Source organism: Phytophthora cinnamomi, assembly GCF_018691715.1.
Source record: "Phytophthora cinnamomi strain GKB4 chromosome Unknown Contig33, whole genome shotgun sequence".
Lineage (NCBI taxonomy): Eukaryota > Oomycota > Peronosporomycetes > Peronosporales > Peronosporaceae > Phytophthora > Phytophthora cinnamomi.
This window is the reverse complement of record NW_027150966.1, coordinates 453,890-476,060: the sequence shown is the minus strand read 5'-3', so window position 1 is coordinate 476,060 and position 22,171 is coordinate 453,890. Positions and strand designations below refer to the sequence as shown.

The following is a 22,171-nucleotide window of genomic DNA, read 5'->3' as shown; positions in this document are numbered from 1 at the left end:
CAAAAAGCGTAATCCAGCGATCCGAGAACGACAATGGTGCGAGAGAAGATTGGTCAACGTTTCGCTCATTTTCCCCAACAAGTTGGCACAGGAGCTGCAGCACCTTCATGCAGTGATGTTCTGCGAGGTGCTGCTGTTTCAAGCGGAACAGTATCGTGCCACTGGTCTGCATCCGGACAGCCATTTCATCTGAAAGAGGCTCCCGCGTAATGATTACATCGTCCAAGAAAGCTGCAAAGCCAACGTGATACGTCTTTTTGGGTAACAATGGTTGTAGAGGATGGTCTAGGGTGTCATTTCCCGTTTCACATCCTTGATCCAGACCCTGGATATGAACATTACCCCCTGTAGTCAGCACAGTCCATGACACTGCTTTCTGGAAAAATTCAGGACATATCAGTTTGCAATTGTCTATCGAACATTTACCGTTATTCACAGTTGAGAGTTTGCCACCTATACACACCCGGAATTGATCTTGCTTGTCACAGCCAAACCCCAAGACTACGTTAATCCAATTTCCGCGTTGAATATGTTGATCGATAAGAATTGTACTCCAATCATCGTTTGAGTTCTCGGCGCACCTTATTGAGATACCCACTGAAATATGGTCGGGGTAAGCATCGCGACTAAAAACAATCAGTGAGGCATGTTTGTCAGACCCAGATTGATCTGCCTCAGTGCTTGCTACTGGATCAGAGCTTAAGGCGAGAAGACGAACAATCGACTCTTTCGAACGCGAGGTGGTAGATGAAATACCACCGTCATGTGAGGTTTCTGTTGAATGTTTGGTCACTATTGCACCAGTGTGCTCAACAAAAATCCAGAAGGATATGGTAATACCAAACGTGCTATCAGAATCGACGCCAATCTGGGTGGTTTTCGATATTCTCACGTCTTGCGTGCTTGAGTGAGATAGTTGAATAGGGCGGCCAAACAAAAACACTCGAGCGTCATAATTTTGCTGTAGGCTGGAGCTGCCAGTGCATTCGTGAGAGCCTGCTGATGACCGCAACAGCTTCTCATATTCCACGGAATAAAAATCCATGGCCTCGAAGTGATCTTTTACCCTTCTCAGCATCAAAAAGAGCCCATCGATCAACTGCTCAATAATTTCGTCAATAGTCGAAACGACCATTTTCTTTGGAAGCGTCAAACGTCTACGCGGAGACATTGATGCGCTTCGCGGCGTCAAAAGATCTTTATCCTGTAAGCTCGACCCAGCCATCCGCAGGAACAGATTTGACCTGTGCTGAGCGAAGTGTTCGGATTTGCTGAGTTGCCAGGTGATGGCACAAAAAGCTTCCCAAGACAGCATACTAATGATCTGGGCGGGCGTATGGTCAAACAGCAGCACATGGATAGGGTTTCCTTTCGTAGGTAGGAGCTCAGCTTCAACAGTGTGGCCACCTGGCTTGTCTCCTTCCGTTGTAGCCCCGGCACGATTTTCGAATTGCGTGGCATTTAGTTCAAAGTGTGTCTCCAGCACGTTGGCATCGTCAAGAAGTAACTCAACGAGGGTACTCATAATACCAGATTTTGCAATTAAAGCTACCACATTTTGAATATTTCGGTTGTTAGTGTGAAGTGGCACTGTCCAGGCCAGAAGGGCCTTCTTTCTCAGTTCCAAAGACACGTCGTCGCTGGAAATAATACGTGCCAATCGGACAAATAGATTCTCAACAGCCTTATTCACGTGTTTGCCGAGGTATCGATGTAGCTCAATTCCTCGCGTGTATTTCGTAGAGGTCACGCAACTGGAAGCGCTCGTAACAGCCACAAATTCATTCAGCAAACTACTTTTAGCAGATGAAGTAGTCAGCTTTCGAAGGAGATCGTGTAGTATGCAAAGTCCTGTTCGTACCAAAGCATGATGAACTTCTTTTCTGCGAAAAGATCGTTCAATTGCATCTGCATCCACTGTGATCAGGATCTTGAACAAATCTTCAACTGAGTCATGAATGCATGCCCCAAACTGGCGTTTGTCTTCACGGTCACCTTCAAACCCTCGCTTGCATCCCACCAGGACTGAATTGGGCTGTAAACTTAGTAATAAGCGTGACAGTTTGATAGCATTCGTATTGGAGCCAGCGCGACTGCAAGTCCACGGTACATCCTTCGTCGTGGCTGCAACAATGCATGCAGTAAACACCTCCCAAATGTTACCTGTTGGGGTTAAGAAAGCTACCTCGCTATGCGGTGACTTTCTCGATAAAGTATCGTAAAGTTCGTAAGCCTGACGAAGTTCGTCAACCATGCCTAAGTGCCATGCCAAGACACTCGCGACAAGTGTGAGCAGTTGTTGAATCTCAGCTGTAAACTCGGTATTATGAGACAGACTTGAAGCTATCAAATTCCACAATGATATAGGCATTGTTGAGAAGTCCATCTCATTTAATTGCAGGAGGAACCGCCGATCTTCATTGAGATTCGTCGGTGACATGGTGCCTGCTGACCCGGATGGACTTGGCTCATCTTTGGAGTTGACAAGTTCATCTTCCACCTCAAATACACTCAACCGCTCCCATTCTAGAATCCTGGTAATTGATACCGAACTAGGTATGTCAATCGAATCCACCACGTTTTGCCTTTCGTCAAGAAAATTGCCTTCAGTCAACAGGGTATCACAATACATACCGTGGTTAACATTATCGTTGCTTGGTGGATAAAGTAGTTCACAGCTCAATTTTCCACAAAGGATTGCACATGCAACCCCGAGATCAACGAACCAATTATGCTCTTGATTTTTATAAACCAGAGAGTGCAATGGGGGAGAAGTACTGCAGTCGTATGTTTGATTTCCTCCGTCACCCGCATTGTGCATCTTCCAGCTCACCTCATCCAGCATTTGCAGCATGACGTGCAGGTTGGGTAAAACACGTTCCACAAGCAACAGGTTTTCAGAACGGTTTTCCGGCTTCGTGTCTGGCAGCAATAGAACCGACAAGCACTCCAGCGCACTGGGCAACAATGTGTGGAAAAAACTTCCATTTAAGCGCCAAGTGATAATATCTTCATGTTGACGGCTTGCTTTGTGGAGCCGTTTCAATACGGCTAGAGCCTCCGTCATTAGTGCGTCCACGTATTCAAGAAGAGAAGCCAAAATCCGCTGTGATGGACTGGTCGAAGCAGGACCTGGATCCACCTTATAGTTTGAGCGGTATGCAAATTGATGCACGATGCTGAAGTAGTGTGTCTGCAGCACATGCAGTAACCGAAGAAAGCAATCGGGCTCATTTGAGTAATTTGTGGAAGCCTCGTTCTCTAGATGCTTGGTTGCCTCTACGCTGCATCGCTGTAGAAGCGTGATCATGAGGGTTTTGATGTCGTAAACATCCTTTCCTGGGGTGTTTTCGTTGTGAATTCCACCTAACGCTTCGCTGAAATCCAGCAAACCGTAAGAAGGCACACACTTGAATATTTCTGTCATGACTGAATCCTGTTTTCAAGAACAAACAACGGCGTAAGACTCCAGCTGCGTTTAGCTTAGCGGACACTAATGTCTACGGACCTGGCATAGCTGGTCCGAAAGAATGATCGTTCTCATTGAAGGGGTGTCAATCTTGCAATCCTCCAAAATTCCCCACAGCAATTTGCTTCGCGACACACCTGTAGGGTAAAATATACTGAAGCCCATCTGACGAAACGAACAGGCAGGTCAACCCCAGAGGCTCTTACAATAAATTTGTTTTGATAGAGATACGTAATGTTTACCTTGAGTGCTGAGGCAGCTTCTTGGCTTATAGCATTCCCAATAGCTGATAAACTCTGTTTGCTGCCCGAACAGTGTGGCCCGTTTTCAAAGGACCGCATAACGGCGTCGCCTCTAAGGCCCGCCAAAGTATCCAGCAGCTCGTGAATGTGTTGAAACAGGCTCGTCGGTGAATTCAACCGTTTGGATGTGAATTTGTCGATTTCTCCAACATTTTGAGCGGACACCCCTCGTGATTTCTCTAGATTAAGCTGCAGAATTCGTAAGCAAGCGAGAGCAAGACCCATTCGAACATGAGCCGATACGCAAGATCCATCCACACCATTTTTTTCAGATCGTGCACCTTTTGACTCTACATCCGAACGAGGAGCTGACCAGCGAAGAACCTGAAGAAGCGCGCTCAAAGATTCACAACTAGTATCAACGGCAAACGGAAGAAGTACCGTCTGCGGTTTTACGAATGACCTGGTTGCCTTCGATTCGTTCTGCTTCTCGCCTTGTGTATCTGTTGCTTCTGCTACGTAATCAGAGGCAAGTCGATCTACATGTCCTGCAATGAACAGCGCCACTTCTCTTGCTGAACGTGGGGTGAATAGATCTTTTGGTGGAATTTCATTCTTTGAGGCAGCTGGTCCTCCATTGGGATCCACACCCGCGGCTATTTCCAATACCCACTGTGCCCCAAAGTGCATCTCGTGACGCTTCTTATAATGTACAGCTCGATGGCGACCATGATGCCCTGATACGACACCAGCGTTTACCGATTGGATTGGATTCTGAACCAAGGTTCCAGCATTCTCACCGTCGTGTTCGTACTGTCCGTCGGCATCCTTAACCAAGACTAAGTTATATTTGTCGCCTACCGCAAGCGCCACGGGCTTTAGCCCACACTCAGTGAACAGCTCAATTTTGGTGGGGCGTTTACGTGTTTGGTTATCGCCATGTCCAAGTCGACCACTGTCACCTTGGCCACAAGTCCATAACTCGTGATCATGTGTTAAGAAGACAGTGTGCTCACATCCAGCTTTTGCGTCTGTTACCATGTTGCCTTCCATACTGCGCACGAGTGTGGGCACGTCAAAGCTTTCTTCGTCACCATGGCCAAGCTTACCGTTTGTACCAGATCCCCACGTATAAACTCTACCGTTCGCTGTAACAGCAAGTGAATGATCCCATCCACACGCTACTTTGACGATTTCCTGATGGGCATCCTCTAATGTCTGCACCAAGGAAGGTTTGAGTCGGCGATCACAGTCACCATGCCCAAGAACAGGCGGGATTCCTGCACGGCGACTATCCTTATATCCGCAACCACACGAGTACACCCGACCAGAAGCTGTGCAAAACAATGTGTGTTCCCATCCACCTGCAGCATAAACAACAAACTCATCTTCTTCTCCTTCTTCATTGTCACGAAAGCTTTCAATCTCGTGAATGGTCCACTGGTCATTTGTATGCCCATGCCCACACTGACCCTGATTATTCTTTCCCCATGCATATACTCTCCCATCCCAAGATATTCCTAAAGAATGAGACGCACCACAGAAAATATGTCGAAATCGAATTGGTGTAGTCGACGCACTGATTGGATCAGTTGATCCTTCTACATCTGACTTGGTTGACACTGTCGGAATTACTACTTGCGTTGGACTAGACCGATCATTAGTGTCACCAAGACCCAGTCTTCCGTTGGAACCGTTTCCCCACGCAAACAGCTCTCCACACTCCATCAGGGCAAGCGTGTGCCCAAGACCGCAGGCGAGATCACGAACTCGCCCTTTTAGACTGAGAAACTCAATCGTACGTGGCATGTACTCTTTCGAAGAGGATCCATGACCCAGACGATATTTGTCGCCGTTACCCCAGGCCATTGCTTTGCCCTTCGTAGTTATGGCGATACTGTGCGTAGAGAGCGAGTCGATTTTGCGGAAAAGGACATCTCTGGTTGCTGCTATCATAGTTGGTACCATTTTGTTTTCCGTGCAGTTCCCCTCTTGACAACTTACATGCGCACATTGCCCATGCCCGAGTTTGCCATGATCTCCCTTACCAAAACTCATCAGATAACCACAAGGCTGTTCCTCCTCACCGAATGCAATCTGTGGTCGCTCAATCGAGGCAGATGCCAGCTCTCGGAACAGAGGTCCAAGTGGCTCAAATCGCACCCCATTGAGTTCGTCCCCGTTCTCTAGCAATAACTTAACGCCCTTCAGTAAATACGCCAGTCTCCCCCACTTCAAAGCCAACGCTACATAGGCTACAATCACCGTGGCCCGATCACTAATCGAGAGGCATACCCTGTCCCCACCACCAGCAGAGTTTGAATCACCCATCTCGTCATCAGTCACCCCCAGTAGCTCTTCAAACAACCGAAACAACTGGTAAAACACGCTCGACACATTGCTTCCGTCCTCCAAATCGACCGAAGTATCGTCCACCAACCCCGGCGACAATACACACGGAGGCATCGTTGTCAAGATCGCTGGTAATTTACTGGCGATCTGCACCGACAGGCGGCTGTTAGCCGCCAACTTGGCGGGGTCTCGCAGCGACTGGCACGTGCGGAAGAACATCTTGAGCGCCACCTGCGTGGGCAGAGGCAGCTCCTTCAACGGCACGGGGGAACAAGCCCCGTCGCCAGTCTCCGGACGGCTCAGAGCCATCTTTGAAGGTGAAGTGACGGACGGATCCGCTCCATTTTCCGCGTACAGACTCTCCAGGACAGAGGCTAGCACGGAAAATTTCTTTTTCCACCTCGGCGTGGGCCCCTGGGCGTCCAGCGCCGCCGCGCGTTCCACGATGCGCCACTGCTCGAGTTCCTGCCGCTGCTCGGCCGAGAGCTCGCGGTTGGGGGCGTAACAGGGCGCGCGCTCGTCCGCCGCGACCTTGACATGTCGCTGCTCTTGCTGGCGCTTGAGTTCCTGCAGTTCCTCGTAGCGGGCGCTCACGTACGCGGCGTCCTGCAGCCGCAGCGCCTCCATCTCCGATCTATTGCGGAAAGGTCGCGCGGACCAGACGGAGACTATATTTTGCTCCGGATTGTGATTTGGTCCGACGGATTCGTCACCTGGGTGCACTTTTCGTGCGATCGACAAGTATGACGGCGGGGGAGCTGCTCTTCTCGGGACAGCTGCTGGCCGTGACGGCGGGCGACGCGGGCGCGCCCCACGTGCAGATCCAGAAGGAGGCCATCTCCTTCTTGCAGCGGCTGGCTGAGCCCGTGCTGGCCGTGAGCTTCCACGGCGCCAGGCACAGCGGCAAGACCCAATTGGTCCGCCGTCTTTTGGGTCTCGAAGAGGAGGAGGAAGCAGCGCCGCAGAACGAGTGGGTTTTTGTGTTGATACATTTATTTTTTTATAATATTTGGTGTGACCAAATGAGACTATTTTCTTATTTGGTGCTGCAGTGGCGCGTGGCTCCATGTGAAGACGGCCAACTTCCCCAACGCCAAATACTTGGCAATCCTGGACCGACCAGGCTTTGAGGGAACGGTGAGGGGTTTGCACATTTTTTATTAGTAGTAATTAGTTATAACTTACGTAGTTTTATTTTTTTTTAGGAGGTGGATGTGCTGCTGTACTCGATCCTCGCAGGACTGAGCAGCGTCGTGGTGCACCATGTGGATGGGCACTTGACTCCGGAAGCAGTGAGCCAATTTGCATTCCTTGCGGCCAACGAAGAAGGAAGCGGTGCGCCACCAAGTTACGGTGAGATTGAGATGCTGAGAAGCAGCTGGGGCACTTTTGATGAAGCTAACATTTTTGGTGATGTTTTTGTACGTGGTAGCCTTCCCGCACTCGCCGAAGCTGCTGTGGGTGCTACAGAATGTCACCACGAGCCAATTGAAGGAGCAGGTCCAGGAGAGCGGCTTGTCGCTGCAGGAGACCGAGCAGACCTATCTGTGCAATGCGCTTGCAGCTCTACCGATGCACACCCCGGGGGCAGAATTCAGCACCTTCTTCGAGGCTGTTTTCCCCGATCAGGGGTGTTTCACCGTCCCACCAATCGAGTCGGAGGCGTTTGGAAAACGCCTGGACAAACTCTCACGCGTGTTCACCGACTCGGTGCACAACCGCTACCTCAAGGGCGTTGTACTGAACGGACCGCTCATTGGATCGATTGTGGTTTCGATGTTAGCCCATCGCGACAATGTGTTTAAGGTACGTTTTACATGTTGCGGCTCCATTTTAATGTTATATGATATTCAAACGATTGTGACCATCCATTTCAGGCTTTTCGTGGACGGATCTGGAAGGACACGATTCACAACTGCTGCCTCAACATTGTTGAAAACGCTGTCAAGCTCTACAAGCTTCGCATGTCTGAACGACTAGGAAGTATCGTCGATGTTTCAGACCTGAAGGGTTTCAAACCTGCATTGGCCCCTGCCAAAGAGCAGGCGGAGTTGATCAAGGTGCGTTCAATCATTAGCGGTAGCGTTTGTGTTATCCGTTTCTCATATCGCCAACTATGTTGTATAGTTGCCATGCGAAAACGACGTTCTTCAAGAAGTTCATGAAACTGCTAGGCGTGAAGCTAAGGCCAATCTTCGAACAATGCCTGTTCGATCGGGGAAGCTGAGCACACTGTTGAAGGTATTATCATACTGCATCGGTGCCCATGGACGCGTCGTCGCTTTTCTAACTGATTGTAAATTGTTTCGACGAAGAAACTATTCCGTGACTTGGTGGAATCGGTGTTTACCACGATTCAAGAGGAAAATAATCGTATTTCTTCTGAGCAATGTCAATCACTGCTCGCCGCGCTCCACACCAAGATGACAGGAAAAATTGACGGACATTTAATGCTGGGCCCCAAGGACGACGAAGACTCATACTCTTTTCAGTCGACAGAGTTTAAGGTTGGGATGGTGCCTCTTTCTTTTGTTTTTGGAAGAATTACTACTACGCTGTATGGCTAACTTGCGTAACTATTTGGTGCCAATCTGTAGCGTTTCTACCATCACTATCAAACATACATGTTCGAATTGATGGCCGCGTACACTGATCAGGCTCAGGGTCCTGTGAGGGTAAGCCACGGGAGTGTTCGCTTTTTAATTATTTCCAATCATAGGTATTAACTTGCTGCGTGTGTTCATCATTTAGAAAGAAGAACTTGCTAAGTTCATGCACAACGTTATCAGGCCGCAACTCGCTGAATTCTCCGAAAAACTCGATAAAGTTCGCCAGCATGATGTGGATGTGGTGGAGGAGGCAATTGGGAAAAAAGAGGAGGAAGTTGAGCTATTCAACGCGAAGCAAAAAATTTACCAGAAAGAAACCATGGATGTACAGGAAGATGTCAACAGACAGCTAGTCGAGGGAGCCAAGGTCCACGCGGTACGTGCGATAACATGAGGAATTGTTGACCCTGGTAGCACAAACTAACCTCAGTTGGATGAACTCAATGCAGCTGCGGAAGGAAGCACTCGTTGGGGCCATCAATGATCTGACTAGAATGCACGCGATGGCTACCAAGCAGAAAGAGTTGCTGGAAGAAGCTGCTTTCGTTTCGGTGCGTTGTAGGCGTTATAGCTACGATGCGGTGATAGTTCGCGTGCTGATTCCATTCTCTTTGTAGGTCCAATTACCCGAACAAAAAGTCATTGAAGCTGCCCAGGATAAGGAGGTTACCGAACTGCAAGGATACCTGATCAAGCAGGGTGGTGGAGGCAACGTTTTGAACCCTCTTGGCCGAAAGAATTGGAAGCAACGGTACTTCATTCTCAACGGCGCCAACTTAATCTACGCGAAGACGAAGGACGACTACGAGCGTGGAAAGATTATCAAAGAGCTGTGTCTGACTGGGTACGTTGTGTATATGTGTGCTTGAAGTTCTTAGTTACTATTCTAACAATCATTTTTTTGCTCATATATTCGCTCTTCAGCTGCCGCATTGACCCATCTCGCGACGCAGGCGAAGGGTTTGATATCACACCAGGAAAGTCAGCACATGTGTTCGAGCTGCAGAAGGGATTTTTCGAGAAGAACAGTAAAAAGCGCTCGTCGGCAGCCGACAGCGGTCGCGTCTTCAAACTGCGAGCTCAAACCATCAAAGAGCGAGATGTTTGGATCGACAAGCTACGCGAAGCTGCCGGAAGCTACTGATTTGGGCAGCATTTGATCATTGGAATGCACAATGATCTGGATAAAGGAGGAGTAGTACCGCTGTGATGTCCAGTTCTAGCTCATTTGCCAATTAGTTAAATGTTGTCGTTTGCGATTGTCATCTTGGCTTTGATTTCCACTCCCAGCTCCTTGACAAGGCGGGCAATTTGAAACAAAGCTTCTTGATGCGTTGGTCAAACGAGACAACGGAGGACAAGTTGAGAAACCAAACGTGCACAAAGTTGACATATGGGGGACACCATTTGTACAGTATGACTTACACAGTAGCTTGATTCGACCAGCTCCAGCAACTGGTCACGTTCTGAGGTTAGAGCCTCCATGCCATGCTCGAGATGAAGAGGACAGCAGGTTACCCAGGGCAACTGAGTCGATTAAGCGCGATTTCAAGCGGTGGACGCAGCTCCGAAATGTTTCGCAATTTCTCCAACGTTTGTAGACTCGGCTCGGTCTACAAAAATAGTTTACGTGAGAAAATATCTCCGTGGCCGAGGATAAACACTTACGACGTATTTTATGTTTTCCTCAACCGGCATCGTGCGTTGTTGGAGATATAAGCATAGTGGCGTTTCCTGTAGATGGTCCAGCTTCGACTGTAGCATCACCCACGCGGCCAGGGTTTGACTCTGTGCAAGACGTATTTACTTAGTCTGTGTCGCACCCGATGAGCAGTTCGACGGGACAAACATGTGCATGGTACTCTTGACGGCGAAGCATGGCTTCCAATTGGACCTCAACGACCTGAAGTTGGTAGTATACACTATCTAACAACTCCGTCCCGTTGCCTCCACTCATTTGATCAGGCACACTTGCTTGATCCAACGCATCGCCTCTTGCCTCTTGGTTTCTTTCGGGCAAAACGCATTCTCTCTTGTTGGTATGTCTGCAATCCCGTGCCAATGGACACTTTGGATGGGAGCACTTCAGAACTGTTGCTGCCTGCCTTAGTTGGGGGGTTTCCTTCACGCTTGATGTCGAAATTCGAATCGGGAACTTTGGTCGTGGCTTCGAATGTAGTTTTGAGTCAGCTTTACTGTGCACTACCTTGGATGAATGGCGAGGGATGTCAGCATTCTCTGAGTGAGTTTGCAGATTCCAAGCTTTCGTTCTATCACCCCCGGTTAAAGTGCTTCTCCCTACAAGCTCCGCTATGCCCACCCTCGTGTCCGAATGCCGTGTTCGGTTTCTCTCTCTCAGCGCCAACGCGTAGCGAGACGCCACCACGCGAGCTGACACACATACGTACGCATCCGCGCACGGGTTACTATCGAACGAAACCGCACTTAGGAGCTAATGCTTGCCACTGCACCTTGAACTTCAAACTCCTTCCGCGTTGGGGGATTCCCTCGATGCCTCTCACGCATGGTGCAGTAAGCGTCACCTCCAACTCGATTGCTGTTTCAGCACGTTGAGCTACTAATCAAGACCTCCACAATTAGCTGTTGAGCGTGGGCACCATTGTGCATGCTTCAAGAATAGTTTGACACTGTGTTCAGTGTTGTAGCACCATTGTTTATCGTCATAGAGGTGCTGCTTACGATCGACAGGTGCTGCCCAGGATATCGTAGAGTGTGGATGCCATGAAGGCGGTCCCGAGCTTCATGCGGTCGATGCCGAGCATTCCTCCACCTCCTCGACCCGTAGGCATCCCGCAACCGTTCCTGTTGCGAGACCTCAAGGAGAAGCGCAAATTCAGACTTTTGGCTCGAAAACTCCTTGCGTTCATCACATTCGTCTCCATCTACTTGATCGCTCTCCTCATGGACCGCAACGTATCTGGCCGTAAGTGACAACCACGCCGCCGTGGTTGGCGACCGCTCTCGTTAACTGAACTGTGTTTGAACAGGATCTGTGGTGCAAAATATTGTTGAAACAACACTTCTAATGACCCCGCAAGGTTCGTCAACTGTTGTATTCACCAGCATTGCTAGTCCCAACGACTTCTGGGATTGGTTCATCAACTCGCTTCTCAGCATTATGTATACCGGAAGCGATGGCGCTCAACCGTACACATTGGCGTCGCATACTGTGATCCTCGGCGGATTCCACATCTGGCAAACACGGTACGCCGCTCTAAACTTCAGCGACCCTGAAAACAAAGCCAGCAATTGCTACAGTGATACCCCATTGCTCCAGTCACAAGTGTGCTTCTCTAACAACCAAGACTCCATCGACGATTTTGGCGCCACCAATGGGTCCAACGCCAGTACAGCGGAGCTTCAGTCGCTCGACATGTTCTCATATTCGACTGACAATGATTCGGATATCAGCGGCTACCAAACATTTTTTCTACGCAGCACTACGAATGGCACCGACGAACTCGCAAAGGCGAATCTCATGCAGCAGTATGCCTGGATAGATCGCCAAACCAAGGAAGTGTCGATCGTCATGGCGCTCTATAATCCCACGTTACGGGTCTTGTCGATCGTGCACCTAACGATAGATTTCAATCTTGCGGGTGGGATCACGCCGTCTTCGGATGTGCTAGTCCTGAACCTCGAGCCTTACGATTTTTACCTGCGGAAAAACATCGCTCGCGCGATCCTAGAAGCCATTTACGTGGGGCATGTGATTTACTTTATCTTGCAAGAGCTCTGGGATGTTTGTGTTCTCTCGGGCGGTAACTACGAAGTTGTAAGTATGCCTTTCATCGTACACTCACTCGAAGAACACGAATTGACTAAATAACGCTCGTAATGGTTGTTTGGTCTTGGTCTTGCAGTACATCGCTCGGTACGGGCTAATAAATAATATCGGAGACTGGGCTAATATCGTCGTGAACGTTGCCATTGTTATATGGCGCTATTGCAGCCAGAAAGCGAGCACACGACAGAAATTGATTGCGCTCGAGTCATTTGACGAGTATATCAACCCGTTGCCCTTGATGATCTGGGATCGAATACTGCTGGGCCTCAATCTCCTCAACATTTTATTGCTAACCGGACGCGCACTCAAGTACTTCCAAGTAACCAAAGGGGGCCGACGTCTTATGCACAGTGTATATGGTGCAATGCCCGAGGTGATGTCCTTCCTCCCCATTTACTTCTCTGTCATCGTCGGCTACACTTTTGCGGGTCACATGTTGTACGGATTGAACTTTACCGAGTGGGCCACATTCCCTGGAGCTCTCTTTCGCGTTTTCGAGCTCAACTTCGGGCTCTACGATCCGGGTGCGATCTACGATCAGGGCGGGATTTTCAGCGCCATCTACATTTACACGGGAAATATTGTGTTCTGCATCCTCATGCTCAACGTCTTCATGGCCATCGTAATGTCCACGTGGGATCGTCTCACTGAAATGGAAGCAGATCGAGCTGAAGAGCAAGACAAATTCTCGCGGGAGTTGGGCTTCACCGATGCCCTCTTCCTCATGGCTATGAAGGAAGATCACGTGGACGCTCTCATCGATGTGGCACTGCAACTCCAGGGGGGTTCATTGGTCACCAGGAAATCGTTCTGCAAAGTTTGGGACGAGTTAGACGACGACGAAGTTCCCGAGTGGACGGTGAGCCGCGTGCTCGGGTGGTATTGGGATCGGAACGAGCTCACCGCTACAGCTTCGGGTTTTGCCGCCAACAAGCAAGCTCTCGCGTCGTTCGGCTCCGCTGCTGCCGTATCCAAAGCCATGGCCAAGTTCGGCTCCGCAGCAGCGAACGCGAATGCTACCAGTAGACCTACCTCTCCAAAGAAGTATGTTGGTCGCACTGCCTCACCGGATTCTGAAACAGATCAGGATGAAGCCGTAGAGGTTGTCAAGTCTGCTCGAGATCTTGACACCACACCACCACCGCCACAAATCAAAACCATCAGTGTGGCGTCAGTCGTCAATGCCTTTGCCGCTCCTGCCATTCCTTGGGGCTCCACCAAATCACCTAACGCTAAAGTAGGCGTTGACGGGTAGAACATGAGGTAAATACAAACAAAAATGCGTTGCCATATCCTTCACCGATTCAACGAAACACGGCCACGATATGTCGCACAACAGCAAAAAATGTTAAGAATACTATTCTTTATTGTATCATCCTGTCAAAATGTAAAGCAAATAGGCGTCAGTATAATGCAAACTTTGGGATATCGCGCTGCCCGACTGCATTCCGCTGAGCTCACGGGAGACACGATGAAGGGGGTTGGGGTGGTTGGCGTTCGCGAGGTTTCATCCCTTCTGTCACCTCGCTCGGCCTTGAAAGTTGGGGTCGGAGCTATTTGGTCGGATCTTCCGTCGAACGCGACAGCTCCACTAGAGAAAACGGACACACGAGACACAAAACCAAGACGCAAGAACTGGAGGCTGCAGGCGAGCTCAAAGTAGGCGTTCGATCCGCTAACGCGGCTCGCCTCCACCTCCAGCTCAGTGTAATATCACTCGTCATTGGTCTTGATTGTTTCTTGAATTGGCTGAAGATTGATGAATTTACTGAACGTCGGGGGAAGCGTGCGCGGGCGCGTGTTCGTCCGAGCCAGCGTTGCGGTCAATGTAGCGGCGCAGGTTGCGCACGAAGCACGAGACCTCGCTGATGGAGCCCTTGCGGATGACGCTGGACGGGAAGTAGCCCTTGATGTCCATGTTGAGAATCCAAATCAAACGGCTCTTGAACGGAGACGTCGGGTGCGGCAGGATGACCCAGCCGGTCGGGCCGTTCTCGCCACGCGTGATTCCCTTCTGCGTCTTGAGCACGTTCTTGCCAGCGTAGCTGTTCGCGATGACGTAGCCGCCGCCGTCCTGGCGGCGCCACGTGCGGGTGTTCACAAAGTCGCGGCTCGAGATCACGCCGCCCAGCGCAGGCGCCGAGATGAGGTGCACCAGGTCCGTCGTCTCGTCCAGCTTGCAGATGACGTTGCTCTCGGCGGCCGTCACGTTCCACACGTTGCTCGTCTCCAGGTTCGTGTACAGTTCGTCGAACAGCTCGTCCGGGGAGAGCGGGATCTCGCCCTCGCACTTGTAGATGCGGGACGGCTTGCCGTCCCGCGAGAACACCGTGATGTTCTCCGTCGTGGGGATCTCCTCCGTCCAGGCCGAGTCGCTGGCCACGTCCGTGTTGGCCAGCTCCAGCACCTTGTCCAGCGAGCGCTGCGAGCTGGCGATGAGCTCGTCGCTCTGCGCGGCCGTGATCTTGACACTTCCGTACTTGTTCTCCTTGGGCTTCTCCTCTTCAGCGGTGGCGCTGCTGCTGGTCAGAGCCGTGGACGACGCATCATCCGTGGCGTCCAGGTCCATGCCGCTGAAGACCTTCTCGGCGTCCTGCAGGTCCGTGACGCCATCCGTGAACTGCCTGGCCGCGTTTATCCTGAGCGCCACCTCGTACACGTTCTTAATGAAGCCAGCCAGGAGGATCCAGACGGCCGGGTTGGACAAGGCCACCTCGTCCTTCAGGAACCAGAAGGCGGCCGCGAAGCCCACGGCCGAGGCCACCAGGAAGCTGAGGCTGCTGTGCTCGTCCGCCCGCGGTCTCTTGGGCTGCGGGGCTCGCGTGGCGGGGGCGGCAGCCGCTGTCTGCTGCTCCTGCGCACGCAGCATCTGCTCCGTGACGGCGCCGCCCTCGGCGATCTCCGACTTGGCCCGGAAGCGCGGACCCAGCGCCGTGTCCTCGGCCTCGTACAGCACGGCGCTGCTGTGCGCATGGGCCGCGCACGGGTCGCACACGCGCTGGCGCCGCGGGATCTCGCCCGGGTTCGTGGCCAGCACCATGCGCGTGCGCGAGCAGGCGTGGCAGAAGATCTCGCCGCACACGCGGCAGTGGTGGCGCCGGTTCACGAGCGAGAAGCCGCGCTCGCACTTGGCGCACGTGCGCGCCGCCGCGTCCTCCACCCAGCGGCCCGACACCGTGTCGCGAGACGCCACGTTCATGCCCGTGGGGGACCAGCTGCTGGACGCCGTGGACACGTTGGAGCACGAGCGCGGCCGCAGCGACATGGACAGCCGGCCACCGCCGGCCGCCTTGGCCGCGGCGCGGTCCGCGCGGGCCGACCGCGCGGCGCTGGGGGGCCGCACACACATGCTGTAGACCTACCGCCTTAAATAGAGGGACGCTGCCAGGCAGCGTGGGGCGGGGGACGGCGGTTTGAATAGTGAGCGCAAGTGAGCGATTCATGGAAGAGAGTGTCGACCGATGGATACTGCTTACAAGTTTGGCGCAGATTTTATCGGATCGGAGAGGGGGTTGATTGGGAGAGGTCGTTGTGGATGGAGCGATGGTGGGAAAGTAGATAGTGGGTCAAAACGAGTTAGGAGGGTATGCGATATCGGCGGGTTTCGAGTCAGCAGATGCTGCTGAATATCGCCGTGAGTAACGCCATAACGTCTTGCCGAGATGGTGCCGATTGTGCTCGGGCGTGTCGGTTGACAACCAGCACCTTGGCCTTCCTTCCGACGCCGAGCCGACGAAAGCCGCGCGTGGCGCCACAGTAGACCAGCGGCGACGGCCGAATGCTTGCAATCGGACGGCCCGTGAGACGGATACGGGCCCCAGGGGGCAATGCCCTGCAACTTGCACTGTGTATCTTGTCTGCGGATCCCTCCGCTGCTGTGATTCCGAGACATGAACTGCACGTGAAGTCATGCAGGCCACGACGATGACCTCGACCTCTGCAAGGCAGCATATCCGCCGGCATGTCCGCCGCCGTTGCAGTTGACGTGAACGCATCGGTTTCTTTCTCGTTCGCTTGGGCGTTGCGGACTTCTTAGCCGGCAGTTAGTGATCGCCGCGTCGCCGCCACGACGGAGCGCTTCCGCTGCGCCAGCAGGGCTAGTAATACTGTATTCACCGCGGCAGTGCGCTGGATGATTCAGTGGATCCCAGTCTGGAAAAGCCCAAGCGGGCCTCGGGCGCATAGCGCCTGCGCTGGGCGCGAGCACAATCCAACATCCTCGTCCCGACAGCACAGCAGGCTGTTGAGCAGCGTCTCGCAATCGCAAACGCTCCTGCACTGCAGGCTGCATTGCGCGAGCGTTGCGCAGCCAGCAGCTGGGGCGCGGTGATCAGCATGCACTTGAAGGTGGCGGAGGCGCCAGCTGGGTTAAGGCGAGGATGGCAGCCAAGTTGCTCCTGCTCACCAGTCCGACCTCCGCCAAAGCGATCAACATCTGCGCTGCAGGCAAGAACGTGGTGCAGCCGGTTGGCTAGCATGCAGGGTCCTGATACCAGTGGCGTGCATGCAGAAATGGATTGACAGCGCGCTGAGATGGCTCCCATCCGTCGATGGCGCCGGAGCGTGCGCCGCGCTGCGAGCTACACACGCGCCGACAGCCCACCACTTGGTGCCTGGCACACGTGCAGAAATCACCTTGTTACCGTTCTTCCGCCGCCTCCTTCTCTGCGCGTCCACGAGCCTTGGTCGAAGTCGAAGCACTATCCAGAGCCGACCAGTTGGGCAGCCCAGCTCTCTACCTGGTCTATTAGGTCCTACCAAACGACAAGTGTGGAATGCTATTCGGCAGGTCGTATCGAGGGGATATGCCATTTCGCACTCTACGACGCCATATGCCCATGGTGCAGCATAACTGAAGATTGACTTCAACGTGGGGTCTAGCCCCTACTGGCACCGCCATCCAGCTGTAACGGCGCCCTGCCCAGCCATGCCTCCATCATGTTGACCAGTGCGCTGTTTTGGTGCGTCAGACTCGGAGAGAGCGGGACAGGCTGCCGCGAAAGCGAGGGGCGCTTGAAAAATGCTGGCGGCCGCAACTGCTGCGGCATTCCTCGATTACCACGCTTCCAGGCGCAGCTAGCAAAACAGTCCGCTCTGCCATGGCCGACTACGAAGGCTATCTGCTCCTGCACGACGTCGGGCGACAGGCGGTACGCGATCGCTCGATATGTAGCTGATAATCCCTAGTGCCGGGCGCTGACGATATGTACGTTCTCCTCCGTGCAGGACCCGCTGTACTTCGAGCTCGAGGGAGGCCTGCTGCAGTACTACGACAAGCAGGACGGGCGCTGGATGGGGCAGTTCTCGCTCACGCGCCACCGCGTATCGGTGCAGCCGATTGAGAACGGCTTGGCTCCGAACACCTTCTGCGTCGAGTTGTGCCCCGTGCGCTCGATCCACGACACGGAGCGCTCCATCAAGCAATTTCGGCGCACGCGCATCGTGCTGGGCGCGTCCTCGCCCGAGGTGCAGGACCAGTGGGTCCAGGCGCTGCGCACGTGGCGCCGCCGCAATTGGAAGGACACGGCAGTCATCTCCGCCTTCGAGGACGAGTCCAAGGCGCTGCGCATGATCATGATCATGCACCGCCTCGAGCTCAAGCTGCTGCGCTTCACGGACCTCACGCTGCGCAAGGTGAACGTGGACCCTCAGGTGAGCGACCCGATCCACAGCGACGGCTCTGTGACCAAATACCAGCCACACCCGGCCGCTCTCGTGCCGACCGCGATCCATGTGACGCGCTTCACCAACACCTTCGGCTTCCAAGGCGTGTACTCGAACCAATTCGCACTGTGAGGACGGATGGGTGCCCATCAACCAACTCGATGCCGAGTTACCTACCCACTTGCCGCCGTGCCAAAGGCGTATCCCCGTAACTTATTTGTGTGAGCAACGAGTCCGTCGCCTGTGTATATGTAAGCAGTGTGCGTTCGTGAGTATTGTCATCTTTGACGTATGCCCAAGCAGTGATAATGTCATATTGTACCCCATTGTTGGAGGAGATCCATCCCTTCTTTTCACCGAGAGCAACGCAACGCAGTGCTGGTCATCGGACGTTTCTACAGACATGGTGCTGGATTGTGGTGCGTGGCTACTAAAGACGTAGGAACTTATGTTGCAGCAGAAATGTACGCTTTCGTCTAGCCTACAGACTTTCGGTGGGTAACAACAGCTCTTGCACAGCTAAATACATGTAGTTGTGGTTTACATGAAGTACATCGCGATGCGGTACACCAGTGAGTGCTCCAGCAAGAAGTCGTGTCGCTTGATCTCCACTGAAGGGCCCACCATGCAGTGAAGGAACAGCGACAAACTCGTGATGCTGCGCATGTAGGAGCGACACCGCTGCCAGTCCTCCGACGCTACCGCCGCAGCCTGTTGTAGACCTCCTACCAGCAGTACGAGGCCCCTCAGGAAGAGACCTGCAACCAGCAAGCCCAAGAGGAACAGCATCGTGTGTTGTAGACTCAACGTCGCGAATGCCACGGCCACGACGACCATGATGACGTTCAGCTTGGCTGCAGCTCCGAAGATCATGGCCATTCCGCCCGATACGAAGGCCTGCAAGTAGAGCTCCAAGTACAGGCACATGAAAGCCATTGGCCTCCACAGACACACGAACAGCCCAATGAACAGCGCGTCAAGCACTCGGCTTTCAAAGCTTCGATAGCCCAGTACGCGACCTACCGTTGTGTTCCAGCCTCCCACGTACTTCGTGCTTTTGTTCGGGATCTCCACATTTCGTCTACCACCGGTGAAGCCATTCTTGACGATCCACCTGAGGCCATCCTCGTAGCCGAGGTCAAACAGCCACTCGACATCGCGTACCCCAGGCGGGACAACCGCCCACCACATTGGAACATACAAGGACGGCTTGATGTCCGCGCTGGTGCAGTAAAATGGACTGATAGTGACTGTCTTGGTGCCGTGGATCGGCTGGAAGTCGAAGATACCGCCATCCATGACCCATTCGCCGTTGAGTTTGAAAGGCAACCCGGCGATCGGTGTAGCACAACATGATGCCATTAAGCTGTCCGCGAGGTGCTCTTCAGAATCAAACTGCGTGACGCGTCGAGACTTCAACGCTGATAGCGACGTGTAGACCACGGTGAGCTGCTGCGAGTCGTTGAGCTTCTCGTACTCATGTAGTTTGCCCTCAGCCTTCAGCGTGTCCAGCAGAAAATCCCGACCGTGAAAGAACCCCGATGGCCAACTGCGTGCTTTAGGGATGACATTTGCGAGCACGTAGTCGCGGATGATATCGAAGTCTCGATGTAATGCCAGACCTGCAGCAGCGAGAGCTCCGGCTGAGCAACCGAGGAGCTGTGCGTTCTTCTCAAGCTCAAATTCTTGCAAGGCCTTGGCGACACCGAACATGTACATTTTGAGATACCCTCCGCACGCAAACGAGAAGGTCAACTGTCGTTCTATCTTCGGCAAGTCAGTGGAATGACGACGGGTAGCCATTGCAGAAAAAAAAACTGGAGGAAGCTCCGTGTTGTAGGTCTAGAAACCAATTGTGAGCGACAGCTTGTCCTGCAGGCTGTGCGTGGTTTCTTGAAATTGTCCGAGGTACATGTAGCTTATCGTTGCAACCGAGATGCAAGGCACGGGCGTGATGTAGTGACGATTTCGAGAGCTGGTTGCAGTCTGTGACGTCATGATGCGGGAAGAATATTGGTTTTGCGATTGGAAGGATGCACGCTTGACGGTCAAGTTGACCGTACTAATCGGTGGCTGGACGTAAACAACCTGCTTCAGCTTCTGCAGCCGCATCGAACATGAACCTTCGACAGGCATCGCATGAAATATAAGTTGTGTTGATTGAGAAAATAACTACGGAACTATCGTAGATGTCCGCATCCGCGAGGTAAATAATCTAAGATAGCGTGCGCGGCTACATGCAGTACATGGCGACGCGATAGACCAGGGAGTGTTGAAGTAGGAATTCGTGGCGCTTGATCTGCACCGACGATCCCACCACGGGCATGCAGTGGAGGAAGAGCGACAGACTCGTAATGCTGCGCATGTAAGAGCGGCAGCGTTGCCAGTCGGCTGATGCCACTGCTCCAGCTTGCTGAAGACCACCGACCAGCAGCACCATCCCTCCCAGAAAGAACCCAGTTGCCGTCATTCCCAGCAGGAACAGCAACGTGTGCTGCAGACCCTGCGTCGCGAGTGCGATCGCCAGCGCAGCCATAATAATGTTCGAGATCAACAGCTTGGCCGCGGCTCCGAAGACCACGGCCTTGCTTCCCGATACAATAGCCTGCAAGTACAGCTCGATGTACAAACACAGGAAGGCCAGCGGGCGCCAGAGGCACACGAACAGCCCGATGAACAGCGCGTCCAGCACACGGCTCTCGAAGCCACGGTAACCGACCACACGGCCGACCGTCGTACTCCACTCGCTCACGTATTCCGCGCTCTTGTTGGGGATCGCCACCTTGCGGCCACCAGTGAGTCCGTTCTTGACAATCCATTTGAGGCCATCTTCATAGCCAAGATCGAACAGCCACTCAACGTCACGCACTCCAGGCGGCAGCAGAGCCCACCACATCGGGACGTAGGCTGATGGTTTGATATCTGCGCCCGTGCAGTAGAACGGGCTAACAGTTACCGTCTTGTCGTCGTAGATCGGCTGGAAGTCGAAGATGCCGCCGTCCATGACCCACTCACCGCCTAGTCTAAAGGGCATCCCCGCAATGGGCGTGGCGCAGCAGGACGCCATGAGGCAGTCGGTCAGGTGCTGCTGCGAGTCGAACGAGGTCAGGCGGCGCGAGGTGAGCGCAGACAACGACGTGTAGACCACGGTGAGCTGCTGCGAAGCATTGAGCTTCTCGAACTCGTGCAGCCTGCCCTCCGCCTTGAGCGTGTCCAGCAGAAACGTCCGCGCGCGGAAATACCCGCTCGGGAACTCGTGCGCGCCCGGGATGACGTGGCCCAGCACGTAGTCGCGGATGGCGTCGAAGTTGCAGTGCAGTGCCAATCCGGTGGCAGTCAGCGCGCCGGCCGAGCAGCCGATGAGCCGCGCGTTTTTCTCCAGTTCAAACTGCTGCAGCGCCTTTGCCACGCCGAACAGGTACATCTTGAGGTAGCCGCCACAGGCGAACGAGAAGGACATGTCCTTGAAGGTCTTGGGCGCGTGGCGACGGCGAGCCATGGCAACGGAGCTGCTGCTATCGTACAGGTGGCGCGAGATCGGAGGTTCTTCGCGGTCGAACGGGAGACCAATACTGCAGGGATCTCAGAACGAGTCGCGCATTGCGCTGCAGAGCTTTGAGCTTTGCTTTGCGCAGCTTTTCGTCGACATATCGAGCTGATGATGGAGCAGCTTTTGCTGGTGATGTCACGGTGGTCTGAGCAAGGCCTTGGCGCCACCGAACGGCGGTGCTGCCTCATATTTCGCACACAATCCGGGCCGATTGCTGCGTGTTTGACACCATCCGGTGGCAGCAGCGTGTCTCATGACGTCATGGAGCGAAAGGTCGCGTAAGATCGCGAGGTGCAAAATCGACGAGCGTTCGTCACCGACAGCTGGTGAAACGGCTCAGGAGCCGTTACGGCGATGACTGGCGCCGCTCAAGGCCTGAGCCTCAACGCCAGCCACACGATGGCCGCTGCTGCTTGAGCTAACGCTGCATGGCTTATAGAGAGCTGATCGAGCTGTGTATATACATGCAGCGCTTCG

At 53.2% G+C, this 22,171-nt stretch overlaps 7 protein-coding genes across 7 annotated transcripts; 3 read left to right on the top strand and 4 right to left on the bottom strand.

The window, feature by feature from the left end:
* Positions 1-3,423: 3,423 nt before the first annotated feature.
* IUM83_04333 (E3 ubiquitin-protein ligase HERC1) lies at positions 3,424-6,690 on the bottom strand (the record flags this gene model as incomplete). The annotated part of the gene is made up of 5 exons (XM_067928403.1): positions 3,424-3,436; positions 3,509-3,517; positions 3,607-3,634; positions 3,712-3,736; positions 6,007-6,690. 5 exons carry the CDS (start codon positions 6,688-6,690, stop codon positions 3,424-3,426), a joined length of 759 nt encoding a protein of 252 aa, XP_067792651.1.
* A 116-nt stretch (positions 6,691-6,806) lies between these two features.
* Positions 6,807-9,816, top strand: IUM83_04332 (interferon-induced guanylate-binding protein 1-like; the record flags this gene model as incomplete). The annotated part of the gene is made up of 12 exons (XM_067928402.1): positions 6,807-7,033; positions 7,116-7,200; positions 7,269-7,416; positions 7,496-7,869; positions 7,941-8,123; positions 8,191-8,304; positions 8,379-8,570; positions 8,661-8,738; positions 8,815-9,048; positions 9,122-9,223; positions 9,290-9,516; positions 9,597-9,816. The coding sequence occupies 12 exons, from the start codon at positions 6,807-6,809 to the stop codon at positions 9,814-9,816; spliced, it is 2,184 nt and encodes a 727-aa protein (XP_067792650.1).
* Positions 9,817-11,414: 1,598 nt separating this feature from the next.
* IUM83_04331 (Polycystin Cation Channel (PCC) Family) lies at positions 11,415-13,735 on the top strand (the record flags this gene model as incomplete). The annotated part of the gene is made up of 4 exons (XM_067928401.1): positions 11,415-11,616; positions 11,681-12,468; positions 12,557-12,567; positions 12,646-13,735. 4 exons carry the CDS (start codon positions 11,415-11,417, stop codon positions 13,733-13,735), a joined length of 2,091 nt encoding a protein of 696 aa, XP_067792648.1.
* Positions 13,736-14,245: 510 nt separating this feature from the next.
* On the bottom strand, positions 14,246-15,745 carry IUM83_04330 (Steroidogenic acute regulatory protein; the record flags this gene model as incomplete). Its single annotated transcript, XM_067928400.1, has 1 exon — positions 14,246-15,745. One exon carries the CDS (start codon positions 15,743-15,745, stop codon positions 14,246-14,248), a length of 1,500 nt encoding a protein of 499 aa, XP_067792821.1.
* Positions 15,746-17,579: 1,834 nt separating this feature from the next.
* IUM83_04329 (uncharacterized protein) lies at positions 17,580-18,276 on the top strand (the record flags this gene model as incomplete). Its single annotated transcript, XM_067928399.1, has 2 exons — positions 17,580-17,630; positions 17,707-18,276. 2 exons carry the CDS (start codon positions 17,580-17,582, stop codon positions 18,274-18,276), a joined length of 621 nt encoding a protein of 206 aa, XP_067792666.1.
* A 408-nt stretch (positions 18,277-18,684) lies between these two features.
* On the bottom strand, positions 18,685-19,863 carry IUM83_04328 (putative patatin-like phospholipase; the record flags this gene model as incomplete). Its single annotated transcript, XM_067928398.1, has 1 exon — positions 18,685-19,863. One exon carries the CDS (start codon positions 19,861-19,863, stop codon positions 18,685-18,687), a length of 1,179 nt encoding a protein of 392 aa, XP_067792667.1.
* A 514-nt stretch (positions 19,864-20,377) lies between these two features.
* On the bottom strand, positions 20,378-21,643 carry IUM83_04327 (putative patatin-like phospholipase; the record flags this gene model as incomplete). The annotated part of the gene is made up of 1 exon (XM_067928397.1): positions 20,378-21,643. One exon carries the CDS (start codon positions 21,641-21,643, stop codon positions 20,378-20,380), a length of 1,266 nt encoding a protein of 421 aa, XP_067792618.1.
* Positions 21,644-22,171: the final 528 nt, after the last annotated feature.